Consider the following 16,249-nt stretch of genomic DNA (forward strand, 5'->3'; position numbering starts at 1 on the left):
GAAAAAAAATGGCATATTCAATATAAAATTAGTGAGTTTAAAATTTATATTTAAAGTTTATTAGGTTGTGAGTTAAATTATAACACACACATATAAATTATGTATAAAAAACTATTTAAATAAAATATATTTAGATATAAATGAAGAACAAATGATTTCAAATAATAAGTGTAAGGTATGCAAATATTAAGAACAAGAAATATAAATACTTATATCTTACAAAATCTGATAGTAAAATAAAATATCTGCATTTTTTAATGTAAAATAAAGCGTATCTTGTAAAATGAATGGAAATAATGTGATTGTAAGTGGTCTCTTGAGCAAACACAATAAACTAGCCAAGTGAGGTGCACAATTCAAGCTTTCTCTTCCTTAGGTGGCAGGAATATATTCCTAGTTTCGCTCTCCATGGTCACACCTCTTCTACACGTTAAATTGCCACCAGTGGAGAAAAGGAGAAACAACTGACAGAAAGCAGGTGAGAGGGATGTTGGGCCATTGTTAAAAGACCCTTGAAAAAAAAAAAAAAACATGAAACATGAGTTGATGGGTTAAGCTTTTCTTTTCTTTTCTTTTTTGGACTCATGCCTAAAAATATCAAGAAATTTTAGTATAATCAAGTTTATGGGTTCAACCTTTTAAGTTCTATAAAAACAGGCTCAAGTGATTGATTTTTTGTTTTATTCCTAAAAAAATAAAATATTAAATTTATATTTTAAAATTTATATTTATATTTTAAAATTAGAATTTGTATTACTTACTTTTAATTTTTAAACATTATAATTTATATTTTAAAAAATATAGTATTATAATTTCAAAATTATAAAAAAAGGATTCATTGGGCTGACTCTAAACTTGATCAATAAGGATTGAGTTTAAAAAAATATCACTTTTAAGGTAAATAAGATTTTGGGCTAGTACTCATATAAGCCAAGCCCACAAGAGCTCACCCAATTATTGGCTCTATAAAAAACATAGTTTATATATAATATAATATAAGGCTGTGTCACTTTTTTTATTCCAATTTTTCTGAAATATAGATCCTTATCAATAGATAGCCAAGTTTTGATACACACACATCAATTTCATGTAATATTAGTACCATATATATTTGATATTTTATTGCAAACTTTATAATTTACATGGGAGATGATACCACAATAAAAATATACAATAAACACAAACCCAAACACCAGCCAATACTTCTTTTTTTTTTTTAAGTACAATAAGTAGATAATAAAGATTCTTTTCCCCAAATATTGATCTCCTAACTAAGTAACCAAACGAATACTTCTTTGGGGAAAAAAAAGGAAAAAGAGAGACGCAAATTGGTCATGCAAATTTAGCCGATAGCCCCCTAGTAGGGGATTGTTGAAGCAGGCATCAAGGAGGGCATTAACTTTGGTGTATTTGTAGTTAGGATATAACTGTGAAGCCTCTACATCTTGAGCACTCAATTCAAACATCGTTTCTGTCCCTTTCACGAATACGTTGTGAAGTATAGCCATTGCTATATTGTCTGGAAAATCTAGTGCTGCAGAACGTCCATTGATTTTTTATTAACTAACTTCACTGTCCCAAGTAATTTGCAAAAAACATAATAGCTCAAACATATAATAACTATTATTATATCTTACTTTCACATAGCTTCACCATTTCCTGCTTAGTTATATGTTCCCGTTTAAAGGCACGATTTGTCCTATTCTCCCATAAAGTTATCAACTCCAACTGGGAAATGATGTTCCCTTCAGGTCTAATGATAACCACTCGATTTTCTGCTCTTTCATCTGTTGCTGCTTTCATAGTGTAAAATGCCACATCTTCCTCATAATTCAACACAGCTGCAACATACATATGCGTGTGTGTCCCTCAAGTTTCGCGATTACTTGGAAACTTTTAATCTTGTATGATGTGTGTGTGTGTGTGGGGTTTTGATTATAATAAGAACGTACCCTTAGCTTCACCAGTGCCATAAACAAGAAGGTGTTGGAGTTTGAGGTCATGTGGGTGAAGCAGATAACTGAGGAAGTAGGCTGCAAAAGAGTTGGCAGAGACATAAGTGTAGGAGATTCTTGCTTCTTCTGTTGCCCTTCTTATCTTCCTCTTGTTTTCAAGAAGGGCCTCGAATGGTGGAAGCCCCTTTACTCTATCCACTTCACTTCCATATTCTGAGGGAACAAATCTCTGTCACAACATAATATAACAAGACATGATAATCATTAATACTTGTGTTTGTGTATACACATATGTTACGGTTGAGAATATTGTTTGAAAAAGTAACCTTAATATTGCCGGCTTGTTTGATGGCCTGGATTATCTTGAGTTGCTCCAGATGCTGAGGAACAGCGAGCGTGGAAATGACAACATCAACCTGTTGAAGACAAGAGACTAGCTTCTCCTTCTGATCTAACTCCCCCTATATTTGAGAAACAATGAATTTTACACACACACACACATATTATATGATATGAACATGTAATGTAAGAGAAGATTAAGGAGGATAGGTTACTTGAAATAGGGTAAGGCCCAGAGATTGAAGATGGTGGAGCTTGGAGAGGTGAGTTGAAGTATGAATGGGACGAACATAAGCAAAAGTAGGATGACCCAGGGAAAGGCTTGCCTTCACCATGTATTCCCCAAGATAACCTGTTGCTCCTACTATTAGTATTTTGCTCTTCTCACTATCCCCCATTATTGCCTTTGTTATTTTGATATAAAACTTGATTATATGATTTCTTAATGCTACAAGCAACTCTTTATACAAGAGCTACGTGAACAACAGTAAGTTTAAAAATTCAAGTCATTCTCTTGACATGGACCCTACAGTAAGGTGTCACAAATTGTCAGCATTATCGTAGGTATAGATTTGGAGTTTAGTGCATATTTAAAATTAGGTATATCTTTGGGAGAATCTCACTTAGGGCCTTCAAAACACAAAAATTTACACTGCAGGCCCAATAAAATTCAAAAACACATTACAAGTCTGGGAGTTCTTCTTACAAATTTTGTTGTGGACCAAAAAAAAACACATTTGCCTTTGTCTCAGTAGAATTTTCATGTATATACAACGCAATATCCATAAATTCTCAATATAATGTTCATAAATACACAACACATTGGTAGACATTAACTTAAAGTATGTTGTTTCAATGAAAGTATGTTGTTCATTATATATTTTACGTTTTACAAATGTTGCAAGTTTACATATGTTCATTATGTTGAGAATTGATAGACATTATGTTATGTATCATGGATATTGTGTTGTTCATCATTTTCTTGCTTGTACATTTCACTTTAAATTAAACCATATTTACTAGATGTGTTGTGCATTCATGAATATTGTGTCAAGAATTTGTAGACATCGTGTTGTGTATACATAGACATGCCCTTAAAATAAGGGCAATTGCATCTTTTCATTCACAATAAAATTTGCAAGAAAGGTCCTTAGACCTATAATATAAATTTTTGTATTTTAGAGGCCTTAGTGAAATTCTCCTTATATCTTTTCACAAGCTCTTGTGATGTTACATCATCAATATCACCAATATATATTCTTAATAGTAGTTCCACTGAGCCAGGAGCCTAAAATATAGCTTCATGGCTCTAGACACAATTCACCATTCATAAAGCCAACAACTATTTTTTTGGTTTCGTGCCATGGTGGTTGATATTTTGGGTTTGGTAAGGATTGTTAACATTGGGCTTTTTGAAAAAGTCTACTTCTATCTATTGTCAACATCAAAAGTATAACGTTGACCTTATTTTCAAAATTTAAATTAATTTTTTAATTCTTTTTTGTTTTATCACTTCCTCATTTGTCTTGGTTTTTTTCATTTTGAAAGATCCTCTCACTCATTGGTTTGGGTGCTCATCACATGATGGTGTTTATCATGTGATGAGCAAGGACCATCCAAATTCATAGTTTTTATTTTATTTTTTGATTAATATTTATTAAAATTAAAATTTATTTATTTTTAATCAATCTACCTTATCAACCATTTTAATAATACAAATTTAATTTAAACAAATAAAAAAATAATGAATATCCAATTTAATAATAAAAGATTAATTTTTTTAAATTTTTATTTTAGTAATAATAATATTAAGAATAAAGATAATATCTAAATTGATACTCTAAAAAAATTTTAAAAAAATTTGTGAGTTAAAAATTTTAAAATTGGATTGTTCAGAGCAATTTTGGATAATTAATTTATAAAAATTCTAAAAACTTTTAATATTGACTTACACCATAAGATTAAATCTATATTGTCTAAATTAATAATAAAATAAATTTATTATTTTTATAATTTTTATTTTAATTATTATAAAATAAAAAACTTTGATTTGAACCGTCTAGATTATCTCGATAGTTTAGATTACTTATCACATGATGTTCACCCAACCCAAACCCAAAAAGAAATATAAATAAATTGTTTGGTTGATCTAATATGGGATTCACGGTGAAGAAGGGACTCAAAAATTATGTTAAATAGCTCTGACAAGACCTTCTTCAAACCAAGGTTTCGCCTTTTCTCTTTCTATTTTTCTACTTTTGATTCTATTTCATTAATCCTTTGTTTGGTTGAAAGTTTTGCTCCCTTCTCTTTGGAAATTGAATGGCGAAATATCATCTGGGTTCGATTTTATGAATTTTCTCACATTAATGTCAATTTCCTTTTGAGGATCAAACTAGGTAATCATAGCAAGAGTGTTGTTTGGAATCAGCGATGTAGTGTCTCAAAAGCTAACGGGCACACAAAAAATTCAACTTAGACAGCTTCTTCTCAAAGTGGTAAGTCTGTAATCTCGAGTGTTCATCTATAAGAGACGCATTGGATTATTGAGAAGTGACAAAATGAATTGGGTTGGAAATTGAGTAATTAAAACAAAGTGGACTGCATGAACATAAATTGTTTGTAATAATGCCAAACTGAGTATGTATATGACATATTTTGTCCCTTGGGAGATATTTGTGCACCTTGTGGTTACATTTTAATTTATGAATGAAGAGCCAGGACAGATATACATGAAAGTATATCACACGTTTTCTATCTAATGAAGGTAAAAGAATGTGTGAAACTAGAAAAAAAAAACGTTATAAAAGAGTCTAAGACAAAAAAAAAATGTTATAAAAGAGTTCAAGACCAAGGGGCTTCGTTGTGATTTTTGTGGAGAATACGTGAACTTTGTTTCCATTATAATTTTTTTTCTTCTACTGAAATGCAAAGTTACTTGTAATATCCTAAATTTTAAATAATAAATAAATTATAAAATTTAAATTTTTGTTGAGAATTTAAAATTAGAAATTCATATTATTTCAAAGTTTAGAATAAATAAATTTGTATTCGAGATTACTTGAAGTTAATAGCATATTTAAGTATTCAAATATGAATTAATTTAAGTTCAAAATTATATAAAAGATGTTTACTAACTTGAATTATGACCAAATATATATATACATATATAAAGGGAAAAAAGTCCTCCCTTAGTTTGAAATAATAATAATAATAATAATGAATAATAAATAGTTGTAAAATTTATTTTCTATTATAAATATCTCTCCTCCCCTTCTCGTTTTTGCACCCTCAATCTTTTTTTCTTCCTTCTCCTCCTCTTCTTTGTTTCCCATCTACGTGGGCTATTTTCAAGTTAGGTTTTAACTTTTAAAATGATTTAGGAATTCATAATAACTCTTTTTTGCAAAAAAATTCATTAATATTTTCTACTCATTTAGAAATGTCTAATAGTAGTATTATTTTGATGTATAGAGAAAATTTTTAATTTAAATTTTCTTATAAGATAGTTAATATAAGGTTATGATGATTTAAAAATAAATGTTGAGGTTGCTGAAAGTATAATAAATACTATAAAATATTTTTGAGGTTAGAACTTAAATTTGAGAATTTTTTAGTTAAACTCTAAACTTATATGGTTGAATTTATATTAGATATGAGATGTTAGGATATTTTTTTTATTATTAGATATTTATTTGAATATAAATAAATATTTCTAAGGCTATAAAATGGTAATTTGAGGCTTGAGGGTAAATTTTAAATTTCAAATTTATTTTTGGATGAACTTTTGAAAAAAAATAAATTGATGAAATTTTGATATTATGATTGATTTAAGACCTAGATATAGCCTTTTGAGATATGAGAATTTTAGAAAAGAATTTAGAAAATTAAATGAGGACTAATTTTAAATTAGTGTTAATATAAAAATTAGGCTTAAACTTTCTAACTATTTAAATTAAAATTATTTATTAATTTTTAATATAAAATTAATATTTAGTATAATAAAATTAATATTATATATATATATATATATATATTATTAAATGGCTGTGCAAATTGTGTTTTCCAAGAAAATGACGAAAGAGACGTTGTACAGAGGAACGTATTATTCAAAATATGAAATAATCATTGTTAATGTATGTAATCTATCTTCGTATATTATCTAACTTTGTAGGTCTTTCTTCTGCCTCCATTTTCCATTCCGTTTCTCATGCATCAATCTTGCAGCACTGAGACAAATTTGAAGACTGCGCAGACCTCTGCAATGCGGATTGAGACATTCCATCATGCAGACAAGAACAAAGTAGAAAAATATATTCTTGAACTTCTCTTGCTGGCTTCAACGCTTGGCCATTCAAAGTAGAGCTGGCGTTAATGTCGGTGGAGTGAGGTCTGCCGCGAAGTCTACTCATATGGCTACCCTGCAAAAAACACGTCAGCAACTGAGAACTGCCAACACGCCGTATCTAACAATCAGTGACCAAAACTTGGTGCAACTTGTTAGTAAGAACGTATGGATTAAAGGGATGAGTAAAAGCTGGGACTTTGACAGGATGGAAGTTAGGTTGAGAGAGAATAGCAGACTCACCAAAAGCTGAAGCCTTTCGTCAAGCAGAAGCATAGATATTTCCTTCAACAGGATTTCATCCAAGCTTCCTGTGATTGATTTTGGTGCCGACAAAGAGAGAGCATTGAATGTTATAGACAGAGTAGAGGTTGTGAGGTAATTTTTAGGAACGCTTGATTGTTTTTGAGAGCCAAGCTTTGCAATCAAATCACCATTAGTACCTTCTTACCCTTGATGAAATTAATCCATCTTATTTATTTTGTTAGTTGGGAAAATGGCCAATTGGGCATTCTTTCTTGACATGATAGCTAAAAAAAAATTGAAAGATTCAGCCTGTGCAAGATCAGGAATAGACACTTGAGTAAACTAGATGTAAATCATAAGAAAAGAAATTTATGTCAGTTTTCCTTGTATTTTTTTTAACTTTTTTTTATTTATATTTCTATTTTAAATCTGAGCCGCTTAAAACCTTTTTAGTAATTGCACTTCTGACTTGGACTTTGTTTGGGGTTTGGTGGATTCTGATTTCTTTTTCTTTCTTAATTGAAAGGAGGCTAAACGAGCCTTGGGAGAGATTAAACCCACCACCTATCTTATATAAAGAGATCATTTTTGTTTTGTGAGAATAGAGAGATCATCTTGTTACTAAAGCAATGCACCAAGTGCAGTAGATTCTGATTTCTTATGTACTGAGGAGGTGTGTCACGTGTGTGTGTGTGTGTGTGTGTGTGTGTGTGTGTGTTTTTTTTTTTTTTTTTTTTAGTGTACACACACACAGACAGTTTTATGACCTCCGACTTAAGGGTGTAATATAATTAAAAATAAAATACAATAATTAATTTCATATCTTATAATTGTGATTTCATATTTAAAAAACATTGAATATGAAATTAAAAATAAGTAATGTTTAAAAAATTGTCATGGACATTTTTTTTGATATATGAAAATGAAAAAAATGGCATATTCAATATAAAATTAGTGAGTTTAAAATTTATATTTAAAGTTTATTAGGTTGTGAGTTAAGTTATAACACACACATACACATATAGCATGTATAAAAAACAATTTAAATAAACTATATTTAGATATAAGCAAGTGACTTCCAATAATAAGTGTAAGGTGTGTAAATATTAGGAACAAGAAATATAAAAACTTAAATCTTGCAAAATCTAATGGTAAAATAAAGTATCTGCATTTTTTAATGTAAAATAAAGAGTATCTTGTAAAATGAATAGAAATAATGTGATTGTAAGTGGTACTTTTGAGCAAACATATAACACACTAGCCAAGTGAGTTGCACAGTTCCAGCTTTCTCTTCCTTACGTGGCTGAATTATATTCCTAGTTTCTCTTTCCATGGTCACACCTCTTATACATGTTAAATTACCAACAATTGAGCATTTGGCCCCCGGGTATCAACATACACGCCAAGGAAATGAAAAACAAGTGAAAGAAAGCAGGTGAGAAGCACGTTGGGCCATTGTTAAAAGACCCTTGGAAAAAAAAAAAAACATGAAACAAGGGTTGATCCGTTAAGCTTGTCTTTTCTTTTGTTTTTTTTTTTTAGCACTCATGCTTAAAAAAATCAAGAAATTTTAGTGTAATGAAGCTCATAGGTTCAGCCCTTTAAGTTCTACAAAAACAAGCTCAAGTGATTTATTTTTTATTTTATTATTAAAAAATAAACTATTTTTTAATGTTTAAATTAAATTTATATCTTAAGAAAAAGTCATTCTGCCTCAAAGTCGCACCTTGAGGATTGAAGACTTTTAACCACACAAGTTTGAGCAAGTTCATTCCAGTCACTATCATAGTTAATAAAATTATAAGTTTCCACAAGTATATGGACTAGAATCCATGCACTTGCCACGTGGGGGCTATGCTTAGGATATGTGGTCTAGATCCTACCAGAAGGTGTCACAAATTGTTAGCATTATGATAAGTATAGATTTAGAGATTATTGCAAATTCAAAATCAGGTGTGTCTTTGGGAAAATCTCAATTACGGCCCTTAAAATACAAATATTCACACTACAGGCTCAATAGAATCCAAAAACACACTACAAGCCTGAGGGTTTTTTTTACAAATTTTATTGTGGACGAAAAGATGCAGTTGTCTTTGTCTCAATAGAATATTCATGTATATACAACATAATATTCACAAATTCTCAATATAATATTCATGAATACACAACACATCTGGTAGATATTAACTTGAAGTATGTTATTTCAATAAAAGTATGTTGTTCATTACAGATTTTGTTGTACAAATGTTGTAAGTTTACATATGTTGACTGTATTGAAAATTAATGGACATCATGTTATATATTCATGAATATTGTACTGTTCATCATTTGCTTGCTTCTACATTTCACTTCAAGTTAAATCATGTTTATCAAATGTGTTGTGCATTCATGAATATTGTATTAAAAATTTATAAATATTGTATTGTGTATACATAGACATGCCTTTGAGATAAGGGCAATTCCATCTTTTTATCCACAATAAAATTTGCAAAAAAGATCCTTAGACCTGCAATGCAAATTATTTGTGTTTTAAAGGCTCTTAGTAAGATTCCCCCAATATCTTTTGACAAGTTCTTATGATGTTACATCATCAATATCACCAATATATCTTTAATAATAGTTCCACCAAGCCATGAGCTTGAAAAATGACTTCATGGCTCTAGATACAATTTACTATTCATAGAGCCAACAATTATTTTTAGTTTTCGTGCCATGGTGGTTGATATTTTGGGTTCCACAAGGATTGGTAACATTGGGCTTTTTGAAAAAGCCTACTTCTATTTATTATCAACATCAAAAGTATAAAGTTGACCTTATTTTTAAAATTTAAATTAATCTTTTCATTCTTTTCCCTTTAATCACTTCCTCATTTATCCTGGTTTTTTCATTTTGAAATGTCCTCTTGCTTATTGGTTTGGGTGCTCATCACATGATGGTGCTCATCATCTGATGAGCAATCTAAACCATCCAAATTCATAAGTTTTATTTTATTTTTAATTGAATATTTATTAAAATATAAATAAAATTTTTCTAATCAATCTACCTTATCAGTCATTTAAATAATACAAATTTAATTTAAACATTTTAATTTTAATTTTTATTAAAAAATAATGAATATCCAATTTAATAATAAAATTTTTATAATTTTTTAAGAATTTATTGCCTAGATGTACGCAAAATAGTTTAAATTTAAGATTAATTTTTTTAATTTTTTATTTTAGTAATAATAATATTAAAAATAAAGATAATATGTAAATTGACACTTCAAAAAAATTAAAAAAAGTTGAGTTAAAAATTTTAAAATTGGATTGTCCAAAGCAATCTTGGATAATTAATTTATAAAAATTTTAAAAAATTTTAATATTAAATTACACGATAAGATTAAATCTATATTGTCTAAATTGATAATAAAATAAATTTATTGTTCTTACAATTTTTATTTTAATTATTATAAAATAAAGAACTTTTTGATTTGAACTATCTAGATTATCTGAACAGTTTAGATTACTTATCACATGATAATCACTCAAATTGAACCCAAAAGGAAACAGAGAGATTGGTATAGGTATGGTGTTTCTCAACTACAAACTAAGCTTCCAGTCATACCTTTCAGGCCAAGATGGGATCCATAGCGAGGAAGGGACTCAACAATTATGTTAGACAGCTCCGGCAAGACCCTCTTTGAACCAAAGATTCACTATTTCTCTTTCTATTTTTCTAATTTTGATCCTATTTCTATTGAACCTTTGTTTATTGAAAGTTCCGCTCCCTTTTCTTTGAAAATCAAATGGTGAAATATCATCAGGGTTCAATTTTATGAATTTTCTCATATTAATGTCAATTTCCTTTTGAGGAGCAAACCAGGTAATCATAGCAAGAGTGGTGTCTGGGATCGGTGATGTAGTATCTCAAAAGCTAATGGGCACATAGAAAATCCAACTTAAACGGCTTCTTCTCAAAGTGATAAGTCTGTAATCTTGAGTGTTCATCTGTAAGAAACGCATTAAATTATTAAGAAGTGACAAAATAAATTGGACTAAAAATTAGTAATTAAGACAAAGTGGACTGCATGAATATAAGTTGTTTGTAGTAATGTCAAATCGAGTATGCATATGACATATTTTGTCCCTTAGGAGATATTTGTGCACCTCATGGTTACATTTTAATTTATGAATGAAGAGACAGGACAAATAAGCATGAAAGTATATCACAGGTTTCCTATCTAATGAAGGTAAAAGAATGTTTGAAACTAGAAAAAAAATGTTACAAAAGAATCTATGGCCAAGGCTTTGTTATGATTTTTATGGAGAGTCCATGAACTTCGTTTCCATTATAATTTTTTTTTCTTCTATTGAAATGAGAGGTTAATAACTAGATTTTTTTTCTTCATTATGATTTTGCACAATTAGGAACAATATAAAACCAAATACCATATGTGCAGAAACCAAGAAAACCATGACAGTGTGATCAATTTTGTCTTCTTCATGAGATCAACATCTTAATAAGTTCAACATTTAGATCTTTCTATTCTTTCTTACCTTGTAACTAATATTTGCCTCACCTTAAAACATGATTTACTTTCCTACATTGGGTCGATAGTTTATCCATCCATGCTTTTACTTCTTTTATTTTTCAGAAAATATTCAAAAACAAAGACCTTGCTTTTGCCTTTGGGTTTCTCAGCTAATTGCGTAATATCGATGCTTAAACTTAGATCAACATATTCAATTAAATATATGATTAGATTAATATACATTTTAATTTTTTTAATACTTTTCCAAATACATTGCAATCAATTTGTGTCATTAAGGCTGAGACACTTCACATGAGTCTCCTTACTAGATTTAAATATTACTAAAAGAAGTGCACAATTGTCAAGTGGTGTAACTATGATGCAGGTGAATGTACTATCCTCTAATAATTAATCAATTTTGACTTGGCTCAAGTAAATGCAATATTTATGTTATGGTTTAGGTTAGAGAGCAAACTAAGATTGAGCTCAGAGAAAAGAACTTGAGAGTTGAAGATGCACTAAATGCTATGAAGGTAACATTTTACTTTCCAAACTCCTTTGGTTTAGACATGAATTAGCTATTATGTTGATATATAGACTACTGTTGAAGAAGGCATTATTGTTGGTGGTCCATACATGCTATTGCGACTTGCATCTAAGGTGGATGCTATTAAGGAGGGCCTTCACAATGATGAGAAAAAAGTAAGCCACTTGAATGATTTGAGAAAAATTTGAGTTTCTTAGGCATGGAGATATTTTTGTGCATGTGATTTGAGAAATATACACAGTTGTTGTTTTTTTGTTCAATAAATGTAAGTTTTCTATTGTTTAACTGAGTATGTGTCCAATATAATTTTTATTTATTAGAAGTTGGTGCAAATATTGTGAAAAGAGATTTTAGGTGATGTGAAGAGTGTACTCTGTATAGGGTAGTTCTTTTTAGAGAAGAAAGTAGAGTGATGTAAAATAGTATAATAACACACACACTGCCCAAGTTTCTTTATTACTATATATAGGACCAGGGTAAAAACCCTAATACACAAGAATAAGACATGTGGTAAGATAGGAAAACAATTACAATTATTTACAATAAATATCTAATGGGTTAGCTTCGGTATTGTAACATTTGGGCTTTATTGTTGTTTGGCTTCAATATTTCTTTAATAGGTTAAATAGTTGATATCTTCACATGCCCCCTCAAACGAGAGGTTGGAATCTGAGATTTAGAAATCAAGAGTGTGACATAGCCTTTGTAAATATATTGTAATGTTATCAGATGAAGGAACGTAGAGAACATTAAGTTGTTGGTCCAGTACTCTGTCTCTGATAAAGTGCACATCTAACTCAATGTGCTTTGTTCTCACATGAAATATAAGGTTCGACGCAAGAGCTACAACACTCAGATTATCGCACCAAGCAATTGGGATTGGATCAATCTTCAGACCAATCTCTGAAATTAAAGATTGAAGCCAGGCAATTTTGGTAGAAAGTTCAGCTAGCGATCGATATTCAGATTCTGTGCTGGACCTGGCAACAACTCTCTGCTTTTTCCTGAACCATGCAATTAGAGAATTTCCAAAGTAGACATAGTAACCTCCAAAAGACTTCCGATCATCTACACACAGCCCAGTCTAAATCAGAAAAACCTTATAGATTCAGGTATTTACTTGATTTGATATGCAAATTTAGATGTGATGAACCTTTTAAATAGCGAAGTAGTCTTTTTACTGCTTGCCAATGGCTGTCCGTTGGGCTTTGAAGAAACTGACTGAGCTTATTGACTGCAAACATGATGTCTGGGCGAGTCTTCACTAGATATTGCAATGCACCAATAACTTGTCTATATTTTGTGGGATTAAAAAGAGGAGTACCATCGTATAAAGATAAGTGTTTATTAACCACCATAGGGGTAGGTACAGGGGAACATCTTGCCATGCCACACTGTTTTAGGAGCTCCATGTAACATCCTAATTTTTAGATAAAAAAAATTTATGGAATTTAAGTTTTATTAAAAAATGATAATAATAGGAATTTATATTATTTGAGATTATTTGAAAATAATAATATGGTTAGGCATTTAATTATGAATTAAAAACTTATGTTTAAAATTATATAAGAAATATTTTGTTAAGATATAATTTTAAGATTTAAAAAAAATTTATGTGTGTGTGTGAGTTAAAAAAAAGAAAAGAAAGTAAAAAAAAAGGGGGAGAGGGGCTTTAGTCCCACATCGATTAGATGTGGAAAGAGGAAAAGTTTTCTCAAGTATAAAAAAGAAGCGAAGCACGCATGGTGAAGCAAAAGGGACATTTATGCAATTTGTAAAAATTACAACTAATGGCCCAAGATGCAATTTGTAAAAATTGCAAGTAATGGCTCAAGATGTAATTTGTAAAATTGCAAGTAATGGCCCAAAGGTTTGAATAATTAAATTCAAACCTATAGTTTTTTAAATATAATTTTGGGACCCACAATCTCATTTTTATATTATTTTTCTCTCTTCCTCTCACGTTGCTCGGCTTTTTCTCGCAAGGGGGGATTATTTTCTTTTTCTTCAGGTATATTCCAACTTTCTTGTTTAGATTAGCATTTAAAAATTTATTTAATTACAAAATTAATTTTATAGTTATTTTCTAAATAGTATTAGCTTTCTAGTGATATGATTATTTTTTAGAATAGAACAAATATTTTGATTAAGATTTTTCTATAGAATAGTTAATCTGATGATATGATGAATTAAAAATATAAGTTGAATTTTTTAGAGGTATAATAAATATTATAGAATATTTTCTTGAGGTTGAAACTCATGTTTAAAATTTTTTGAGTTAAACTCTAGATCTATATGGTTGAATTTATGTTGAATCTGAGATGTAGGGATAAACCTCTGATTATTAAATATTTATTTAAGAATGAATAGATATTTTTGAGGTTATAGAAAAGTGATTTGAGGCTTAAATATGATTTATTAAGGTATAAGAATTTTAAAAAAAGAATTTGGGAAGTTAAATGAGATATAAATCTTAAATTAGTGTTATTATGGATTTTAGACCTAAAACTTTCTAACTCTTTAATTTAAAGTTATTTATTAATTTCAATGTAAAATTAATATATAGTATTGTGAAATAATTATGTAGATTATATTGACAAAGATAGTGGTGAAAGAGGAGTTGTGAAGGGGAACTTGTTATTCAAGACACAAGGTAACCATTATTAATGTGTTGTGATGAGTGTGTTTGTGAATGGTTATGTGTTGACGACTTGTTTGGAAAAATTATGAATTATTGAAAATAAATACTGTTATATACTTGTTTGAAATTATTGCCAAGTGGATCAAAAATTTATTTTTATTTATCATGATGAAATATTATTGTTCGGATATATTCCTATTTGGATAATTAAATGATGCATGACTTGTCAGGGTATTTTAATGTATGATGTTAATGGGAATTTCTGTTCGGTTAATTATTACCACGTGGTAAGTCTTCATTGGACCCAATGAGTGGCGTGTTGCTTGGTCCAACTCACCTTTGGCCGGGTGATTTGGCGTCCGAGCATGGCGAAAGGAGGATATAAGGTGCAGTCATGTAATTAAATACTTGTTCGATTTGTTTGGAAATATTATTCGATTAAATATTTTTGTGTGCCCACTTAGCAATCGCATGATTAGTTACATCCGCATGCATCATTACATATTAATTTTTGGTTACTGAGACTTTTAAGTTTCATTCCCCATGGTTAATATTTGTATAGGAGAGAGTCTGGCCGAGAAAGCATCAGAGGCATAACTTTGGTGTATGAGACACCATCTTTTATGTTGCCTTTAATTTGGATTATACAATGTATCTTGTACCAACTTAGGACATATCTTATTTGTGAAGCATGTAAACTCTAATCCTTTTTATTAAAAGTATTTATATGACTAAGAGGATTATGTCTGTCCCTCTTGATTGATGATCTGATTTAAATATCATGCCATGAGGATTATGTCTGTCCCTCATGGTTCTAATTGTTTTTTTTAGATATTTTAAGACTTGTGGTATATTGTCTTGGATGTATTATGGTAGAAATTTTTCTACCATGATAAGGGTATGATAAGGGTTCAATAAAAAAATAATTTATTGAATTAATAATTTGTGAAAAATCAGTTTGTAAATTTTGAGGGTGTTACACTCCAAAATGTATTTTTCCTGCTTTAGATATAACCCAGTATGATCCCTGTAAGCTTCTACTCTAAGGAAGTGATGAAGTAGACCTAAATCTTTAAGAGGAAATAGATCATTAATCTTTCTAATGAATGCCTGAAGCATCTTAGGATTATTACCGGTGATAATAACGTTATCTACGTAGATTAGACAAAACATTATACTATTTATCAATTTGAAGAAAAATAAGGAGCTATCACTCTTAGAATGAATAAAATTCCAGTTGAGAAGAGTGTGCTTCAACCTCTCAAACCAAGCTCGTGAAGCTTGTTTCAACCCATCTATGGCCTTATTTAATAAGCACAAATGATTAGGATACCTTTTGTCAACAAAACCCTCAGGTTGCTTTATCAACACCTTTTCTTGAAGTAAACCATTTAGGAATGCATTGTTGACATCAATCTGTCTAATTGACCATTGAAAAGTAACAACAATAGTGAGAATAAATCTAAGGGTAGAAGGCTTCAAAACAGGACTAAATGTCTCATCATAGTCAATTCCAGGATATTGTTGAAAACCCTTAGCTACTAATTTGGCTTTAAGTTTTAAAAACTTACCATTTGGACCACACTTACTTTTAAAGACCCATTTACAATCTACAGGTCTTGTTTTACCAGTTTGTAGAACTAAAATCCAGGTCTGATTTCTA

General features: G+C 29.8%; 1 protein-coding gene across 1 annotated transcript; it reads right to left on the minus strand.

The window, feature by feature from the left end:
- Positions 1–1,271: 1,271 nt before the first annotated feature.
- On the minus strand, positions 1,272–9,519 carry LOC129309006 (isoeugenol synthase 1-like). Its single transcript, XM_054950354.1, has 6 exons — positions 9,512–9,519; positions 2,510–2,681; positions 2,282–2,416; positions 1,953–2,184; positions 1,638–1,841; positions 1,272–1,534 (listed from the first exon to the last, which is right to left on the minus strand). Exons 1-6 carry the CDS (start codon positions 9,517–9,519, stop codon positions 1,272–1,274), a joined length of 1,014 nt encoding a protein of 337 aa, XP_054806329.1.
- Between the last annotated feature and the right edge of the window lie 6,730 nt (positions 9,520–16,249).

The sequence above is a fragment of the Prosopis cineraria genome, unplaced genomic scaffold (assembly GCF_029017545.1).
Source record: "Prosopis cineraria cultivar Desert tree isolate PC_DT_omini unplaced genomic scaffold, ASM2901754v1 PC4, whole genome shotgun sequence".
NCBI classification, from domain to species: Eukaryota; Viridiplantae; Streptophyta; class Magnoliopsida; order Fabales; family Fabaceae; genus Prosopis; species Prosopis cineraria.